A 17,727-nucleotide genomic window follows, 5' to 3' on the forward strand; every position below is an offset into this window, starting at 1 on the left:
GTTACGTCCAAGCGGATAACCCGTGACCAAAGTGCAATCGAGTAACAGCGGGCGATATTTTCGATGGTATTGTGACGTAGGTATTTACGAAAAAATATCGTCGTCTGTTAAAAGTTCTAAAATGTTTAGAAGCTTTTAAGTTCGGTCTTCGAATATTCGATGAATGGTATACGCCCTGTCCATAAGGCGGCCAACTACTTGACCAGTGTCTTGACCGCCTTAACTACGTCATCAACCAAATACTATGACGTCATAAACACGCGTCGATCACAAACGTCTAGCGTGGATTAGAGGAGTTGGTCAAATTACCGCTACGTTTGAATTCTGCGATTATTCCATGAAAACTGCTGGGACTTTCCGCGAATGTGCTTAACGTTAGTTGATATTTGGTCACGTACTCATCTGTGCTATTACAAGCATTTTGAGGATTAATGCGTTCATGTTGTTTATTGCCGTTGCCATGCCAGGGCACTCATGAAATATCAGACATGACTGGAATTAAAATTTTACGTTAGATCCTAACATTTAGCTTACCTTGACCGTCTACGGACAAAATTTTCAAAGTAATGAGAGTTACAAGCAAGTTTCATTAGATTGTCAACGGTTACTTGTTGAAATGTCTGCTTTATTAGAAATGGTGGAACCAACACACATGTGGCTATGTGTCCATTGCGTGAGATATGCTCAGTGTCATCATCTAGCGAGCAAAAGTAAACTGGGGAAATATGCGATTATTCAGCGTAAACCAGAAACGTTCACAAATATTGACATGTTCCCAATTGTTAATGGAATTTATATGTTTAACATAGTTTCGCAAAAGCGACTGGATTTCCGTAAATTTTGTGAAAAAAGAAATGTTCATTTTTTAAACTAGATGGTTACCCATAAAGTATATGGCAGTTTTCTATCCGCATAGAAACTTAGCGTCCAAAGGAAATGATGTAAGGTTTGTTACACACTTGGGCATGACGTGAAAGCTGCTTTCCTCTAACAACAGCATATTGAACTAAATCACGAACTTTCAAGCAATTAAATATTGATATATTTGAACTAATTTGCTTTGCAAGCGGGCTATGGTGTGCCAGTAACCAATGACGACATATACTTACGTGAAAGACACGCGATGGACACAATACAATACATGGACGAACCGTGCGGGAATTGAACCCACATCCACGGCTTTCAAACATGCGCGTTTTTATCTTAAATCCACGGAAGCCTACTTTAAGTGAAAAATAAGTCAACCCTAACAAATGGTGAGAATTTGCGACACGGGGAACAACTTGTAAATTGTAGTAGTCACCGTAAGGATTCAATAATTTTATTGAGCACATGCAACAGTGATGTGTGGTGATTGCACTGATAGAAATACGGCAATAAATGAATGTTGGGTGTAATAAGGCAAAAATAAGCTACATTAAATAAGCTACAAGTCATAAAAAATTACATATGTTCACTAACACTCAAAACAATTAATGAAACTTTGTCTTCGGAAAGAAACAATGGTGACGACAAAAATGACGTAAGTGATCTTAAAATCATATTGTTTTATGTTCTTCAAGGTAATACTGGTTACTACAAAGCTCTACAACTGATTCAGCTTATTTCGATACGGATCAAACAAAAGTTTTAGGGAAAATGCGGAAAAAGTTTGCAATTTTGTTAATAAGTAATCGTCGAACAAAATCAAGTGCATTTCAAAATGAAGGAGGATTACATGAGAAAAAATATCGGATGAGCGGAAGTCGAACCACAGCAAATCAGTCGGTCCTTTTCACTGATCCAAAATAACATCACATTACGTAGACACGCTTGCAGCTGCAGGAGCTTCCCCTGATGAGGACTGGTCAGTGGCCGCCTTATCTGTAATGGAAGAATTTTTTAATTTTAATTTATAATAAAATAATTTCAACTTGATTCCACGTCCATTCAACCTCGGTGTAATCGCGTTCCTAGCAGCCTGGTTGTGAATAATAATTTTGTAACGGTTGGTTGACAGACCGGGATCTTTGAGCTTACAAAACTTAGTTCACTTGCGCCCCATTTTGTAGGGGAAAGATTTGTGCTGATCTTTTGTAGTGAGAAAATTTTGGAAACACTGACAAGACTTTCCGCAATATCGAAAGCTGATTTTCTACAACCACGAATATTATGCTAAAATATGCGTTTTTGCATAAAAAATTGTCTTTTTCAGCCGACAAAAATTATTTTATAACGTTTACGTCACTTTCAATTTAACCCTGCTTGACCCCAAAGGGAAAAGGAAACGCCACCACCGTGAGACACAAGACACAACAGGCCAATGGTTAAAATTTGATGATTTTTCTCACATTTTCGGATAATGTTTGAGGCTTTGCTTAGGCAATAGTAATGAACAAAATAAAATTAATTAACGGCGGCGGAACAGGCTACGGGCCCGTCGAGATGTGACATTGCTACAAAGACTAGCTACAAACAGTCGCAAATTCGGGACATGGAAATTTGAGATATCTAGTATTTTTCTAAAAACATGCAACTTTTTCCGCTCTACTACAATCGAACATGGTAACAATGGTAAAACAAAGGCATTTATATATGCCAGCTCCAAGTACATTGTTTTATTACATTGCTGTTATGTTACAAGTACATTTGTTATTGTTACCTTCATTCCCAGCTTTGGGCGCTTCTTCCTTAGCTGTGATATCAGCTCGGAAGAATATGCGCGCGCTACTCAACGAAAAATACAAAAGTTCGAATTCCTGTGGAAATGAGACATAAAAAACTATGTGAGAATGCAGAACTGGAACCTATGGACACTGAACTATCTCTGATTACCACAACAACGCTTCATATCTGCAAGATCTAGGCTCTAGCTCTTCACGACGTGTTGTCTCTTTTCACTCACCCTTTGGTATATGTTGATCCTCTTTAGAGCCAATGCTCGAGTTTGTTGAAGTTTTTCATCCTCCATCGCGTTGCCCTGTCTTCGAGACTTCGGATCAGAGTTTGCTTGCTGCTGGGACTTGACGTCCTCCATGTACTTTCTTCGGACAGCCTGAAACCAGTGGAGCGAATCGAACTTACTGTACTGGTTGAGCAACTTCAAGATGTAAGCCAGGCCTGGAAAGATTTACTGAATCGTTAAAGTTGTCCACACAACTCTTGCAAAAATACTCAACCCTGAAAAACTTTTTTAAACAAATGCAAATCAAAAATTTTTGTAAGAACAGGACGTCCTTTTCTTAAGCTTGGTCCAGCCTAAACGATGCTAGATTAACCACTAACCCATTGCAAATCCATCATCGGTGAAAGATGCCCCAACTTTGTTCTTCTTATTCATCTTCTCTTTGCATCCAATGATGTGTTCAACAAAGTTTAGGGTCTGAGAGGAACATTAAAACACAAATTTATGTTGTTCCACTTATTTGGCTTCTTGACAGCTTGCTGTAGGACTGTTGAACTCTGCGATAATAACTTCTGCTCTAAGCATTCAAAATTCAGCCCACATCATCATAATCATCCTTCGAGTACGATCAGTGATGATGTGAGCAAAAAAAGACATTTGATGTCTTGTCAAGGGTTCCCTTGAAATTGCAACCACGCGAAATTACATCCGTTTGAAATTTACACATACACTCACCTGATACACCTTTGATTTTGATAACAAATCATAATCAGCTTCATAAGATAATATTTACGACTAAACCAGTTGAAAAGAGTAACATCACTACAAATTATGAACGTGGGTGCAATACCGTCGTTACCCTAATTGAGTACACCCTTGTTGTTGCATGAAATATCTATGGGCTGGGTAGTAACTCACTAAGGCTGGTATTATGATGTAGAAGTTTCTCAGATGCATATTCTTAGAGCTGCAGAACTCCGGAGCAAAAACATCCACGAGCATGTGCAGGTAATCTGAGCCTTCCGCGGAATTCTTCGACAACGAACCGATGACAGAATCAAACTGAGCAAAGGAGACGTTGACCTGATACATAAAATAAAAAAAAAATCTTGTTGCCTTCATGTATAACATGGAAATATCAACTCGTCAAAACAAATTGTGAGAGTGTTTGCAACATTAACGACCAACTAGGAAACCATCAGCCTATCGAAGAATAAAAATTACGAGGTACAAGTTCTGTGGTCAGTCAAATACAAGTGACCACATCAGTGACCAACGGTAATTAACTAATTATCAATTTTGATAGAATATTGTTTATCCTCAAGCTATGTAATATACCCTACCTCGGAGCTTAAATCCTCGTCTTTGGTGAGTTCCTCAAAGTTAGCGATTTCCTCCAGATCTGGCACGTACCGGATCGCGTCGCTGCAGCAGTGCAGTCCGCCAGATCTCACCATTCGGATGTAGCCCATAGCATTGCCTGAGCGCCACAGAATACAGGAGAAAAATTAAAAGCAAAGACTCTCAAGAAAACAACGCGGCAGAATTGCAACGATATCTAGCAGAGATGTGGCTGCAATAACAGCACACAGCATGGAAAAATAGATATCTTATTTTTTTCTTTACAACAATAAGTCGCACCTATGTGGGCAATAAGAAGGCGGAATTGGTCGAGATAGGTGCTGCCATCTTGTGACAAGCCAAGCTTTCGGATCCCGCGATTAAATCTATCGGCCTTATCATAGGGGTACAGCTGATTGTAATTCTCTCGGTTCTCCCTGAACTCTTTCATGTCCTAAGAAAAGACAAGTGCTGTTTTATTCGCAGTCCACATTCAATGGCGAAAAATAAACAATACATCACGAATCATTCCAAATGCAGATTCTTCACCATATAAAAGCATCGCTATGAATTTGTAGTCTACGTTTCGATCCAGTGGTAAGTTGATACCATACCGTATACCGATACCATTACTAAGGAATTACTTGCTATATACTTACAGAAGTTAGAACTGTGTTTCATATTTTATCACTGTATACTGCAGTTTAGATTTAATCTACCACATGGTGGCACGTTACCTTCACCAGGCGAGATTTGATGTGTTCGTCAAAGAGAAATTGTGAGAAAATGTAGAATTTCTTCTTCAGAAATTGAAACGTAAAGTTAACCTAATTCATAACAAAAGTGTAAAATCCAAACCTACGACAACGCATCAATGGAAAGCAACGACCTGAACCATACCGTGGTGTTCATGATGCCGGTGCCATGAGTTCTTATTGAATTTGCAATGTGACGAATGTTGATGGTGTTCAAATGCTTGTTATTGCTCGAACTTTCCACAAAAATCTAATCAAGTCAAAAATTTAGTTTCCTATAATTCAGGAATTTCTTCAAAAAGAATCATATAAACATGATAACTGACAATCACGAGCCGGATTCTCACTTTGTTCAACAGGTTACAATACAATAAGTTCATTTGTGGTGCTGTGAGGCGGTCTGGACAAACTTATCTAGCTTGGTGGACCCTGCTTTAACATTATTTGGCATACATGTTTTGTCATTTTGGAAAATTACAACAAATCATAAACGGGAATCATAGGACTGGCATTATTACCTGGTTGTTCAGGTTGTAGAGATACTTTGAGACAAAAACATGAATATTCCTCATGATTTCCAGCACATCTAAGCCCTGCTCCAGTTGTTGATTTGGTAAATGAACCTGCGGGAGGAATTAAGAAACATTCATTCCACAACAAAGAAACGACGTACTTGTCAAAAATTCAAATCTAAATTCTTTTTATCTTGTTTTGCGAACGGAGCCTTGAGAGGTTTTAAAAAACATTACAGAGCTACGAAAAAACACTCATGGATTTTGACACAACCAAGGAAATCAAGCAACGGTCAAGCAAAGCAGATTTTACCTCTTGCATTTTCAATTGATATTTTTGTGATGCCAGATTTCTCATCTCTGCATAAGTCCTCCAATCATGAAGGGCAACCGTGGTCAGGTTGTAAAAGGTTTGATCAAGATAATGAGTGACATAAGCTGAAAAAAGAATTAAGTTAACTCTGCAAATCACTGACAAGCATATAAATAAATTTATACAATCTCAATATGTCTATGCAGTTAGTACTGAGTTTATTTAATACTGAGCAATGTGCGGAACAGCCTAAATATAACAATTGTTACATGATAGATGCACATCTACAGTGCAAGCCTTTGAAAAACATTTTTAGGACGACCAAAAGCAAAACTTGGGAAAAGTTTTGAGCCCTAAAACGTTATCTGTTTCATGTTACAGTAGCAGAAGTGATGAGCCAGCATTTCGACGATTTTATAATATCAATAACAGTGTTTTACAACTTGTGATATCTTCAAATCTGTTCAAAGTACTGGTCGTTAAACCAATTACATTTATGGCTGCCTGGCACTGGCCTATTGAATTAAATAGTAAGCACGCCGGTATCGATAAAAGAGAAAACGACATTTCAAAATAGTCAGATGCATTATTTTTTCATTCAAGTAACAAGACTGCATTACACAAAATCAGCTTATACACGAATATAACAGCTCCAGGTAAATTTAACCCAGGACAATGCAACCAACATATGTGGGTTGAAGAGTTGGAGGGTTAGGGCTGAATTGACATGGGTTTCATTCATCTTGGGTTGAATAATCCGTGGGTTTAATTGACCAACCACCGAGTATAATAAATTTATATATTAGTAACCTCTTTGAGAACATACCTTTTACATCAATGAAGTCACCGAGAAAGTTGATTGGTTGAACAGCGAGCAGCTGACGAAGAGATTTAACGCCGACGCGAAATGGGTTTCTGTCATCCAGCTTCAGATGAATGTGAACTGATAACCGAAGATCGTTCTCTATCTCTGTTTCAAAAGGAGGGAAACTTTGCAAGAATCATTCACTCAAATTCTAGTAATTCTACTGTAATGACAATTGGGAAGCGTGGCATTAGTGGCTTGTAATGTGTGCTTTATCTTGGGAGAAGCTCTTGTAGAGATTTCTAAGCAAGCTTTGAAATATTCCTTAAAACATAATCGCTTCACGATCATCATCATTGGTATGGCACAAGATTATTTATAGGAGTAACGCAGTAGTGTCCACAACATAAAGTACAACACACACTTAACTCTAAAGCACCTCTACATATGCACGAGCATTGCAAATGTGATACATTCCAAAGTAAATGAATTGTGAGCAAGCTAGCAAAAGCACTGCTGCTAAGGTGTGTAAATGAAAAATAGCAAACCTTTACACATCTTGTCAAGGAGATCCTGTTTGAAGGAGAGAGTAATTTCCTCCTTAAAAGCTTCGACAAGTTGCAGGGGCGAAGAAAAGTGCTTGATTCTCTTCAGGTGAACAACACAATCTTCCAATGCAGCAAATATGTACTGAAATTGATCAAGGACAGAATAAGCAGGCTAGTATTAGTCTTACACATGTATGGAGTGTTTTGGTGAGATGGGGATAAAACTTATATCAGATAATGCAAACAAATTTATTCATTTCATTTCATTTTTCGTCTTCAATGTGGGGAACGAAAAAATTGCGCTGACGCAGATGGTCGCAAACATATTAGTAGTTATTGACAGTAATTTCCACATATTGGGCAGGCAAATGTGACAAGAGAATGTAAAAAGTTATTAGCGTCAGCACGGCCACCAAACTCAAATGCAGTTTAACAAAATAACATAACATTAACTTTTTAGTAATTGTAAACAATGATTGTTAACCACATTAAACACAATTTATAGGTAAACTACACAGTGTATATTTATATGTATATACAGTCGACTCCGCTTAATTCGGACACTTTGGTTCCGCTCACTTTTGGCCGAATTAAGCGGAGAAACGGCTTTGTCCGAATTAAACGGAAAATCAATTGTTCGTTTCATGGTCATGCATAAAGGCAAAAAACGCATTTAAAATACTGTACTGTTGCGTAATAAATGAATTGCAGCTGCGCTATACTGCAGTAACTGGCACTGATCGCATAAAACGTCTTCGTTTACTTTAGTGAGCAATTTCACTTTTTGTGCTAAACTTTTCTGTACAATTTTGTCCTACAAGATGGACGCAATTGTACCGAAGTAAAAGCGACTATGAAGCTGGCACGGCCTTATATGAGTTCATTGTCGATTGTTACTGCATGCATCGTCATTGTTTCACCATAATCACTCATAATGCAATTGCATCTTGTCTTAAAACGAACGAAGTACTGTTTATTGTGTCATAACCTAACGATGGAATTGCGAACCTGTGTCCGAATTAAGCGGAGAATTGTCCGAATTAACAGGAGTTTTTTACGTTCAATTTTTACTTTTGTTCCGTTCCCGAGCATTTTGGCTGAATAAAGCGGTTGTCCGGGTTATCCGGTGTCCGAATTAAGCGGATTCGACTGTATATAATATATGCCGTATTTTTATACATATACTAATATTTACATAAATGAAAGTTTTCACAAACTAAGAAACATCGAAGATCAACTGACATGGATTCGAGCAGCATCAGGCGGATCCTGGAAGAGTCCATCCAAGTAGGTGTGGAACAAAGCTCGATGCCAGTACAAGGACGACTGATCGGACACAATCTTCGCCGCGTTGAGCACACCAACCGTGCCGATCAAACGCAACCTTTCAAACTTCGTAGTAAGACTCGTAAACTCGTCTTCACGAAATATTCTCTGAATGCATAAAGACAGACACAAGGTTAAGTGACCCAGAGACCCATTGTATTGAGCTGGGGTGCGGTAATATTTGCAAGACCCGAGGAAAGTTGAGTAAAATATTAGTCTGAGACGATTTCATTACGAAGTCGATATATCTGTGATAGGATTTCATGTCGACCCGACCCATGGGGTTTCAACCCAGTACGACTAAACCCAGTAAGACCCAACCAACATGTGTGATTCGACTAATCCCTGAGATGAAATTTTATGGGTTTATTTGTAAGTTGGTTGAATTGTCCTGGGTTGGATTGCCCGACCATCCTGTAAACTTATTACTATAACCAGTGTTAATGATAAATAACAGAATTCCAAGACCAATATTTGCACATTAGTTAGCCACATAAAGCTAATTACCGCCTGATTAGCTACGGCTAGAGCCAACTTTGCCACGATCAGACGCTGTGAGGTCGGACACCTGGCGATGCACTGCTCACACAAGACCAGCGCTGATAAAATATCAAGCCTTCTCTCGCTGTACTTCTTGTCTGTAACAACTCGTTTCTGGTCGGAAAAAAAAACATTTAAAAAATTTTTTAAAAACAATTAACAATGGGTAATGATCTGTTTTCTAGCTATTAATAACTTGAAGTTAAGTAAAGAGTGATACTTGGAAGCAAGTCAGTCTATTACAATGCACTATTAGAACTGGTTCAAAATTTTCCCTTTTAATACTCTGGTCACCTTGGCTGCTTGAAGTGTTTTCAAAATCTCAAAACCGAGCAACTGCACGATATGCATTGAGCTCTCAACAAACACCATGGAATGTTGGACAAACACGTCTGCTGTAGCTTTAGAGAGCGCTATCATGCGAAACAACGACAAAACTTCCGATTTTGTCATCGGCTTGTTGATGTTGGCATGCAAATTTGTCACTGTTTCTATGGCAACACGAAGGGAATTGGACAGGCGAAGGCCCTGGTACACAATTTCAAACACAGTTAAAATTAATACATATACAATATATTTCATATAGCTGCTGGGATAGAATATGAAAACACCATGCCATATAATTAGGCTTACTTCGGAGAAAATATATGACCTTTCAAACAACTCACCCACAATTCGTTTTAAACAAACATCAATTAGAATCACAATCGATAGTTTACAATATCATAACTCGGAGTATGGTGTGTACCAGAGTTTTTTAAAACTCAAATATAGTTTTAGTTTTCCTTGAATGAAAATTGATGTTCAAAAAAACAGGTATGCTAATATGTCACATTAATTACAATCACAATGTACTGTTCATATGGTGATGATCTGAAACTAACCTCAATAAATAGCCTTGACCTTGCAGCCAGGTCTTCAATTGTTTTCATGGCTGAAGGACCAGATGTCATTTTCACCATCCAGTTATTCACCGCAGCATAATACGACTGACATTCTCTTAAAATATAAAACAGCATTTTTGGACATTGGAAATCATTTCCTGAAGTACCACAAACAAAATAAAAAAAAAAATCGGGATTTGTTTTTTCATGGGTACCACAAACAAAAAAAATTTACTTAGTATTGCCATATAAATCATGAATCGCCTAGCCATATTATACACTTAGAAGTCCTGCTTTCTGAGTTACTGGAACATTAGATTCTGTAACTTGGGGGAAAGTCCCCGGACACTGGGTAGAAAGTACCCAAGGGAGAACCCCTTGTACCCACTCATAAACCTGCTCATCCCCTTCCTGGGGCTGGACAAAGCTAAGATGCTTCTGCGGAGCTTGTGGGTCATGAGTGGAATTGGTCGAAGCAAAGTAATGCAGAAAGATGCAAATGGCGTCAACAGAATGGGGCTCACTCTCTAAGTGTTACATGCTTTTTGAAATTTTGTATTTTTCTATTTTTCCAAAATCATGGAAAAATAGAATCAAATTTGAAACTTCAAGCATTTTACACTTAAAATGTTACAGTGCTTTGACGAGTACGTCACACATTTCCATTTATGGAATCAAGTTTTACAATTTTTTGATGTAGAAGAGGTTTCATCAAATTGATGAGTAATATTCAAGCTTCTTACCTTGGAATTGCCTGCGCTTTTGCTAAGAGCCAGTTATTTCTGATTTGAGTTGCCTGATCTTTCATCCTTGTGTCAACCGCTTTGCTTGTTGGCGGCATATTTTCAAAAAGAAAGACATCAGGGAACAGTGTGACGTGACCAGTGAGGCATATACAAGGCACCTGAGAAAAAGATGAAGAATTTGTGAAAAAAAGTCCAGCAAGAGTACACAAAGAACAGCTTGCCAGTGAAGAGAGCTAACTAACTTGTTCAGCTCCACATTTCACAAGTACGGAATTATGTAACTGAAAGATTCTAACAGACGTGCCAGAGAGCTGCGAGCTTTGTTATACCTTCTTCTGTGACTCCCATATCTGCTTGAAAAACTTCTTATCCAGTGAGTGAAAGAGGTTGTAATGAAGCACAAATAGCGCACACACCCCAACATATTGCAGATGATAATCAGTTTCAGATTGCTCTCCTGTAAAAACAACATTATAAACAGCTATATGCACTGTTAGCATTAGTCTGGTTGTTCAAACACAACTTGCCTAGCTTTGACTCAATATTCACAAACACAGTCTTCAAATTGTAAACAAATTCTTCTGAAAACAAGGTATTCTTGGTGACAGGAATGCCAGAGTCATCAAAGTCCTGATTCAAAGCGTGCTGAGAAAAAGCAACATATTTTCTTTATCACGCCCATATTTATAACAGTAGTCAACAAACTTTTTACACAATATGCCAGATATCTGCTTTGTTCAATAGATTACGATGCAATATGCTCATTTGTGGCACAATGAAGTGGGCAAGACAAACTACCTTGGTGACCCCTGATTTATAATAATGAGTAATGACAAATCAGCCATAACAAAATATGTTAACATAATCACATTTAGCATGTTACTGTTGATAATCTGCCTTTCAAGCCTAGAAAGAAGCTTTTCCAATGGTTTTAACTTGCTTGCGTCAACTCCAAAATTTCCTGGACTATGATGAACAGATTTCATCATGCTGCGGGGAAAAAATAAAGATGTAAAACATACCCGCTAAATTAACATTCATTAAAACTACACAAAATAAATCAAACATAAAAAATGAAAACTAAATATTATATTGGTGCACGACACAGCAATAACACTTATGTACGCAAATCAGAATAAACTGGTCTACATCAGAAAGAGCATTGCTAAGGTACGTTTTATAAGCCGCCCAGTGATCGTGGAGTGTCTGGTTGCTGGCTACAATCTCATCCAGAGTAACAAGAACTCGGAGCAGGACACAAATGTGCTCAAACACAGTTATGAAATGGACTGAAGTGGTGTCAATGACTTTTGGTAGAGACCTAAAAATGTAATAAACTCGCTGCACTGCATATGGAAATGAAAACGATACCAGTCAATTTATAATTCAATCATTATAATCGAACCAAAATCGTTAAGGTCTGAATGGGAAAGAGTTACGCTGTAATAATCAACATTTGAACAAGATGTGTGAATGCATTTCTTCACTTGGCCAGTTATATATAATATAGGGTGACTCAATCTTTTAAAAAAAATTTCTAATACATTAGTGAAAAAATAACCAGAAAGCAGGGTTGTATGTAATCTCTAATTAAACATCAACATACTTGTTATAAAGGGCGGCAAGTTGCTGAATGACATTTTTCACCACTTCCCGGCAGCGCTGAGAAAAGCAGGTCAGCTTCTGCAGGAGCGGCAAAATCCTTCCGATCTGAAGCTGCTCATTGCCCTCCGCTTTCTGTTCGATATCCACGTCGCCAGCTGGTTCAAAAAATTTGTTTTTAAATATCTTAACAGACATCATTGATTACACTGGGGAACAATTTTGAAAAAAAAATTTGTTGCCTTCGATTTTGCACTTGATTTAGGGTAATTCCGGTGTGCTGATTTCAAAAATGCCGCCAGTTTTCTTCTATCACGTCAAGTTTTTGCTCTACAGCATACATCAAAAATATGCAACTTTTCACGACTTTAGCCGTATTGCTTTTCCATACGTAATGGGAATGCACAAGCTAATCATATAGTAAGTTATATATAAGAAGGGTCAACTGAATTATTAAGCAAAAAAGGCACAGGCATCGATTTAGGTCGATGCTTTTCCCCCATTTTTGGTTGGAGGATGCAATCATCAATAAAATAAGCAATAAAATAATATCTATTCCTATCCCTGCAGAGTGATGAGTGGTGGTTCCAGGTTCATAAAATTTCACACTATTGTGCAATTTTGCATCAGTAACTGTCAAATGCCTTGAAAAGATGACGACTCTGTTACACCACACGTTTAAAAAGCTTGTCAACTGCGCTGATTCAAAACACGTGTTGCCTCGCTTTGGAGTTGTAGTTTCATAAAAGCGTGGAATGTAATTGCTTGATTCAAAATATTTGTCAATATGGAATCGACAACAGAAAGCAGAAAAGCCTTAGCAAATATAAACAAGAAAATACGGAAACATAAAAATAGTCATTGAATTGTTGCAATATCACAAGCACAATTGGGTCATATGTGTTGACCTTAAAATGGTATGTTTTCTTCTTGGTCAGCAACACGGATACACAAAGTATCCCTACTATTTGCGTATGTGGGACAGCAGAGCTCGAGATCAGCACTGGGTGGAGAGGAACTGGCCTCCGAGATCTGACCTTAAACCTGGTGATCCCAATATTCTACATGAGCCGCTTGTTGACAGAGAGAAAATTATTTTCCCACCTCTGCATATAAAGCTCGGCCTAATGAAGCAATTCGTTAAAGCATTGTCAACTAAAAGCAACTATTTCAATTACCTCATTTTGGTTTTTCCTGGCCTGTCAATACAAGAAATTAAGGCTGGTGTATTTGATGGTCCACAAATTCGGCAACTCATCAAAGATGAACGTTTCAGTGGTTCAATGTCAGAATTGGAAGAAAATGCGTGGTTATCATTTAAAAACCTTGTCAAGGGATTTCTTGGGAATACACGGGCAGAAAATTATATCGAAAATGTTCAGAAGCTATTGGAAAGCTACAAAGAACTAGGCTGCAACATGAGCATCAAGATGAATTTTTTGCACAGCCATCTTGCTAATTTCCCGGAAAACCTTGGTGCAGTATGCGATGAGCAAGGATAAAGATTCCACCAAGATCTGAAGGTGATGGAGGAAAGATATCAGGGAAGATGGGACTTACATATGCTGGCTGACTAGCTATTGCTGGAGTATTAAGCGAGACTGCCCACAACTTGAAAATGCCAGGAAAAGCTACAAGCATAAATTTTTGCCCTAAAACTCGCACTTTATTTGTCCTGCAGAAGCAATATTCGTTTTAAGGAACAGAATAGAGCTGTACAAATGTTTATTTGAAAACCATTGAGTTACTTTCGGTTGCTTGTAGTTCTTAAAACGTTTTATACAATAAACGCAGATATCTTAAATGTTGTACTTTTTTGTGGGTTATGAGACAAAGTGGTGGGTGCCTAGCTCAAAAACTTGACGTGATAGAGAAAAACTGATGCCATTTTTGGATTCAGCGCCCAAAAGTTAGTCAAAAACAATTGTTAGATTGAAGTCAACAAAAATTGTGTTCCCCTGTGTTATATAGCGAAATCGCTTGCTTCACTCCCTTACAGTACAGCTCCCTGAGACCCTAAATACAAGTTTTAGCTTACAATGGGTTCAGAATGGTGAATGTCATAGCAGAGACTGTTAAAAAAGCTAATTGAATACAGCATACAAATCAAAACAACTATTGCAAAAATGGCAACTTCTGCACTAAAGCATCTCACAAAACAGCAACTTAAATAGTGACCGCCTTTACAACAATTGCTATTTTGCCCATGCACATACTAACCTCAAGTGAAAACAAGCAAAATACACATGAAGATATTTTTGATAAAGTTTAATCTTTTATACTTGCCTCCTTCACCATAAAACATAAGTGGATCATAGAAATCCCTTATCGCTTCTTTTTCAAGTTTGTCAATTTCCACACATAGCGCCGATAAGACAATCAGAACCTTATTGAGCACCTTGTTGTCAGTTTGTATCAAATCAGGAAGAGAAATCTTTTCATTCACAGTCGTCTGTTGTAGACATATTTAAATACCACATTTAGTCAAATGTGCATAAATAGTATATTTAGTGTGTTCTGAAAGCCCTGTGCTATAACCCGACTTATAAATGTTAGTAATTCGACTGTTGGACGCTTTGCAATAGGATTAACTGTCAAAAAATATTCAGTTCTGCATTGTTAAAGATAGGTGAAAGCCAAATTGGTGCATCTCTGTCCTCTATCAATAAGGCAGCTGGTAGTTGAAAATGTTCTATTAGGAATTTGTGTACTGGGCTCAGAGACACTTTAACTGGTTAAATAAATGACTGACTAGGCAATTTACATGAGTATAGCACCTGCAATGCTATCGGATTGAGCCTTTTATCCCATAATTCGTTGTGTTTCCGACCAATAGCCGATTCAAAATCTGACAGCTCCTTGACATAATCCTGCATGAACCTCATGTAACTTTTCAATTGGAGTTCTCCAACAATTCCTAGCATGCAAATTCATAAAGTCTTGTTGAAAAATACACAAATATCCATTGCACCATACCAGCCTAGGAGTACAATACCATTCAACCTACTTGCCGATGCTTCATCCACTTGATCATAGTCACTTTCACCTGGGACACTCGCCATGACTTTGAAGATGTTTCAGGCAAATAGAATAAGCTGATGAACAAATCACAAGAACCACGGCTCTAGCCTATGATTTTGATGTTTTGGTTTAATCTAATGAATAAATGCTGTATAGTGATTGTCATTTACTGCGCTTGCCATCTGGAAATAGTATGATACCAAGTCATATATCATTTCAGAGCAGTTTAAATATATGCATACTTGCTTTATTTTGTTTCCAATTTATAAATGTTTTCAATAACCATTGTTAAAATGTAATCAGTAGGCTATTTCTTTAGTGGGGTCTAGTGTACAAACCCAGAATATCTTTGTATACTAGACCCCAGCTACTCAAATTGTGACGTCATCTGGTTGTGCACTTCTGCAATAGACCTGTTCACTGTATACGATACATTAAATGCATGGGCAGGCATAGTGGGGGGGAAAGTGCAAAGTTTTCAAGAGGTTTGTGCACCATTTGCTTGTTTCCAAGAAAAAAACAACTTTTGTAAAGTTTTATTTAAAAGTTGCAGCTTAACTGACAGCAGAGTGCCATACTGACTCTCCGAGTCCGAGGAACCGAAATAACGTCTTTGATTAAGAAAAGCTTCCCCACCCCTGGGCTAGAGTATATATAGCTCATAACGAGGAAATAAACAAAGAAAAAATAAATAACCAAACCAGACTGCCAGGCAAGTTCGCTTGTTTGAAGGCCAATTTATCAAGAATTAACAAAATGATGTGGATTATGTCTGTCCGTGCGTGCTGTCACACCAAACTTGCTGACACCAAACAGCTGTGTCTTTAGACAGTTACCAGTGATTTTATTATGTTAGTGTTCAATTAGATCAATATTAATAACTATATACCTACCGTAAGCGTAAAGGAATTTTTCATCAATTTTTGATCTTTTTTTTCGATGTTTGACTTCAAACAAGAATATGCAAGAAATTTATATATGATATAGGCTAATAAGTATGCTAGAAAACCAGGAACAAGGAAATATGAGACCTGCACTGAAGAAAAACTCCAACTGACCCTCAATAGAGTTGCAGCTGGAGAAAGTCAACGTTCAGTTTGTTCAGATCTTGGCATCATACGAAGCACTTTAAACAATAAGTTGAAAAACCTGCATTCTAGTAAACCTGGTCGGCCTATAATTTTAGGTGACCAAGAAGAACTAACCATAGCTCAACACTTATTGTCAACTTCTGAATGGAGATTTTCATTTGATAGCACCGATATTGTTATGCTTTTAAAGGCATACCTTGAGGAAGAAGTGTTAAAGGTCAAGTACAACTACCGGTAATGATTCAGAGGAGGCAGGACCCACAAACTCAAACCTACAAGAAGTCCTTTCACCGATACCGGTACAGCAGACATGCTGTTTGTGATGACCAGGGACTTCAAAACATTTTTTAAAACTTAGTTTGTGGCCAAAGTTTCTCCAAAGCCGTTTTATTTTGGCATTAAAGACATTTCACATACATGGCCAAAGTAACCCCATCCAGGGGTAACTTTGGCTATCGTCGTGAATAAAAAAAAACACCCTAATTACAATGAATTTTTAGTGTCCACCTATGTATATGTTGCTGCAGTCCCAAGCCCATAATTTGGAACAAAATTCACCTTTATTGTGATAAAGTCTTCTTAGAAAATAGACATATTATAAAAAAGTGGTCCAAAGTTTCCCCATCTTTTAAAAAAAAAAAAATATCTGCTCGCTTGATTTTGTTAAGCCAGCAGACAGTGTCTGCCAGAAGGTGTCTGCTGGCTTGACTCAGGTGTACTTCTGCGCTGTAACCATAGATATCCTATAAAACACTAGATCGCTCTTCTTATTGTCTTCGACCAACCAAAAATGAATCCAATTGAACAGATTTGGCGGGAAAAGTAAGGGACCCAAACTGGGCTTTGAACACGATTTTATAAGGCTTTTAAACTGTTAGGTCCAACGTTAAATTGTGAGATTTCGTCGTCCATTTATGGCTGTAACACAAAGAAAGGAACAACTTATCAAAATGATGTCAGATAAGGGGAATTTCTAGCCTCATGTGACGTAAGCGGGAATATCACGATTTGGTAAAGCCGCTACCATGCGTAGGTCATTTAACAAAGTGGTTATCTATACAGTATTACTATAATATTCATCTAATCTATATCATACAAACGTTTTACTGGTGCCAAAGGTTTATTACTACCTATACTTATGTTTCTACCTCGATCTCAACACAGAAATATTCTAAGCATGGTGAAAAAAATCGTTTGGAATCAACATAGACTACTATAAGAATGTTATAGTAGTCTATGGTATCACGCTTTCTGTCCAAAATTCAATGAAAATTATTTAGTACGTTTCTTGAAAGCGATTTTATACATATATCTCAGTTATTTGGAAATTTGATTTTAGAAATCTGTGCTTTGAACGTA

General features: G+C 37.7%; 1 protein-coding gene across 1 annotated transcript; it reads right to left on the reverse strand.

Moving 5' to 3' along the window:
• Positions 1–1,305: 1,305 nt before the first annotated feature.
• LOC143459141 (WASH complex subunit 4-like) lies at positions 1,306–15,815 on the reverse strand. The gene is made up of 26 exons (XM_076956137.1): positions 15,264–15,815; positions 15,034–15,173; positions 14,543–14,708; positions 12,261–12,414; positions 11,829–11,975; positions 11,524–11,644; positions 11,182–11,299; positions 10,984–11,111; positions 10,652–10,812; positions 9,909–10,023; positions 9,319–9,552; positions 8,992–9,138; positions 8,401–8,592; positions 7,159–7,300; positions 6,632–6,775; positions 5,806–5,930; positions 5,499–5,603; positions 5,126–5,230; positions 4,963–5,052; positions 4,526–4,679; positions 4,228–4,364; positions 3,803–3,967; positions 3,265–3,361; positions 2,885–3,099; positions 2,642–2,738; positions 1,306–1,863 (listed from the first exon to the last, which is right to left on the reverse strand). Exons 1-26 carry the CDS (start codon positions 15,316–15,318, stop codon positions 1,799–1,801), a joined length of 3,519 nt encoding a protein of 1,172 aa, XP_076812252.1. The 5' UTR covers positions 15,319–15,815; the 3' UTR covers positions 1,306–1,798.
• Positions 15,816–17,727: the final 1,912 nt, after the last annotated feature.

This window comes from Clavelina lepadiformis, chromosome 1 (assembly GCF_947623445.1).
Source record: "Clavelina lepadiformis chromosome 1, kaClaLepa1.1, whole genome shotgun sequence".
Classification (NCBI taxonomy): Eukaryota; Metazoa; Chordata; class Ascidiacea; order Aplousobranchia; family Clavelinidae; genus Clavelina; species Clavelina lepadiformis.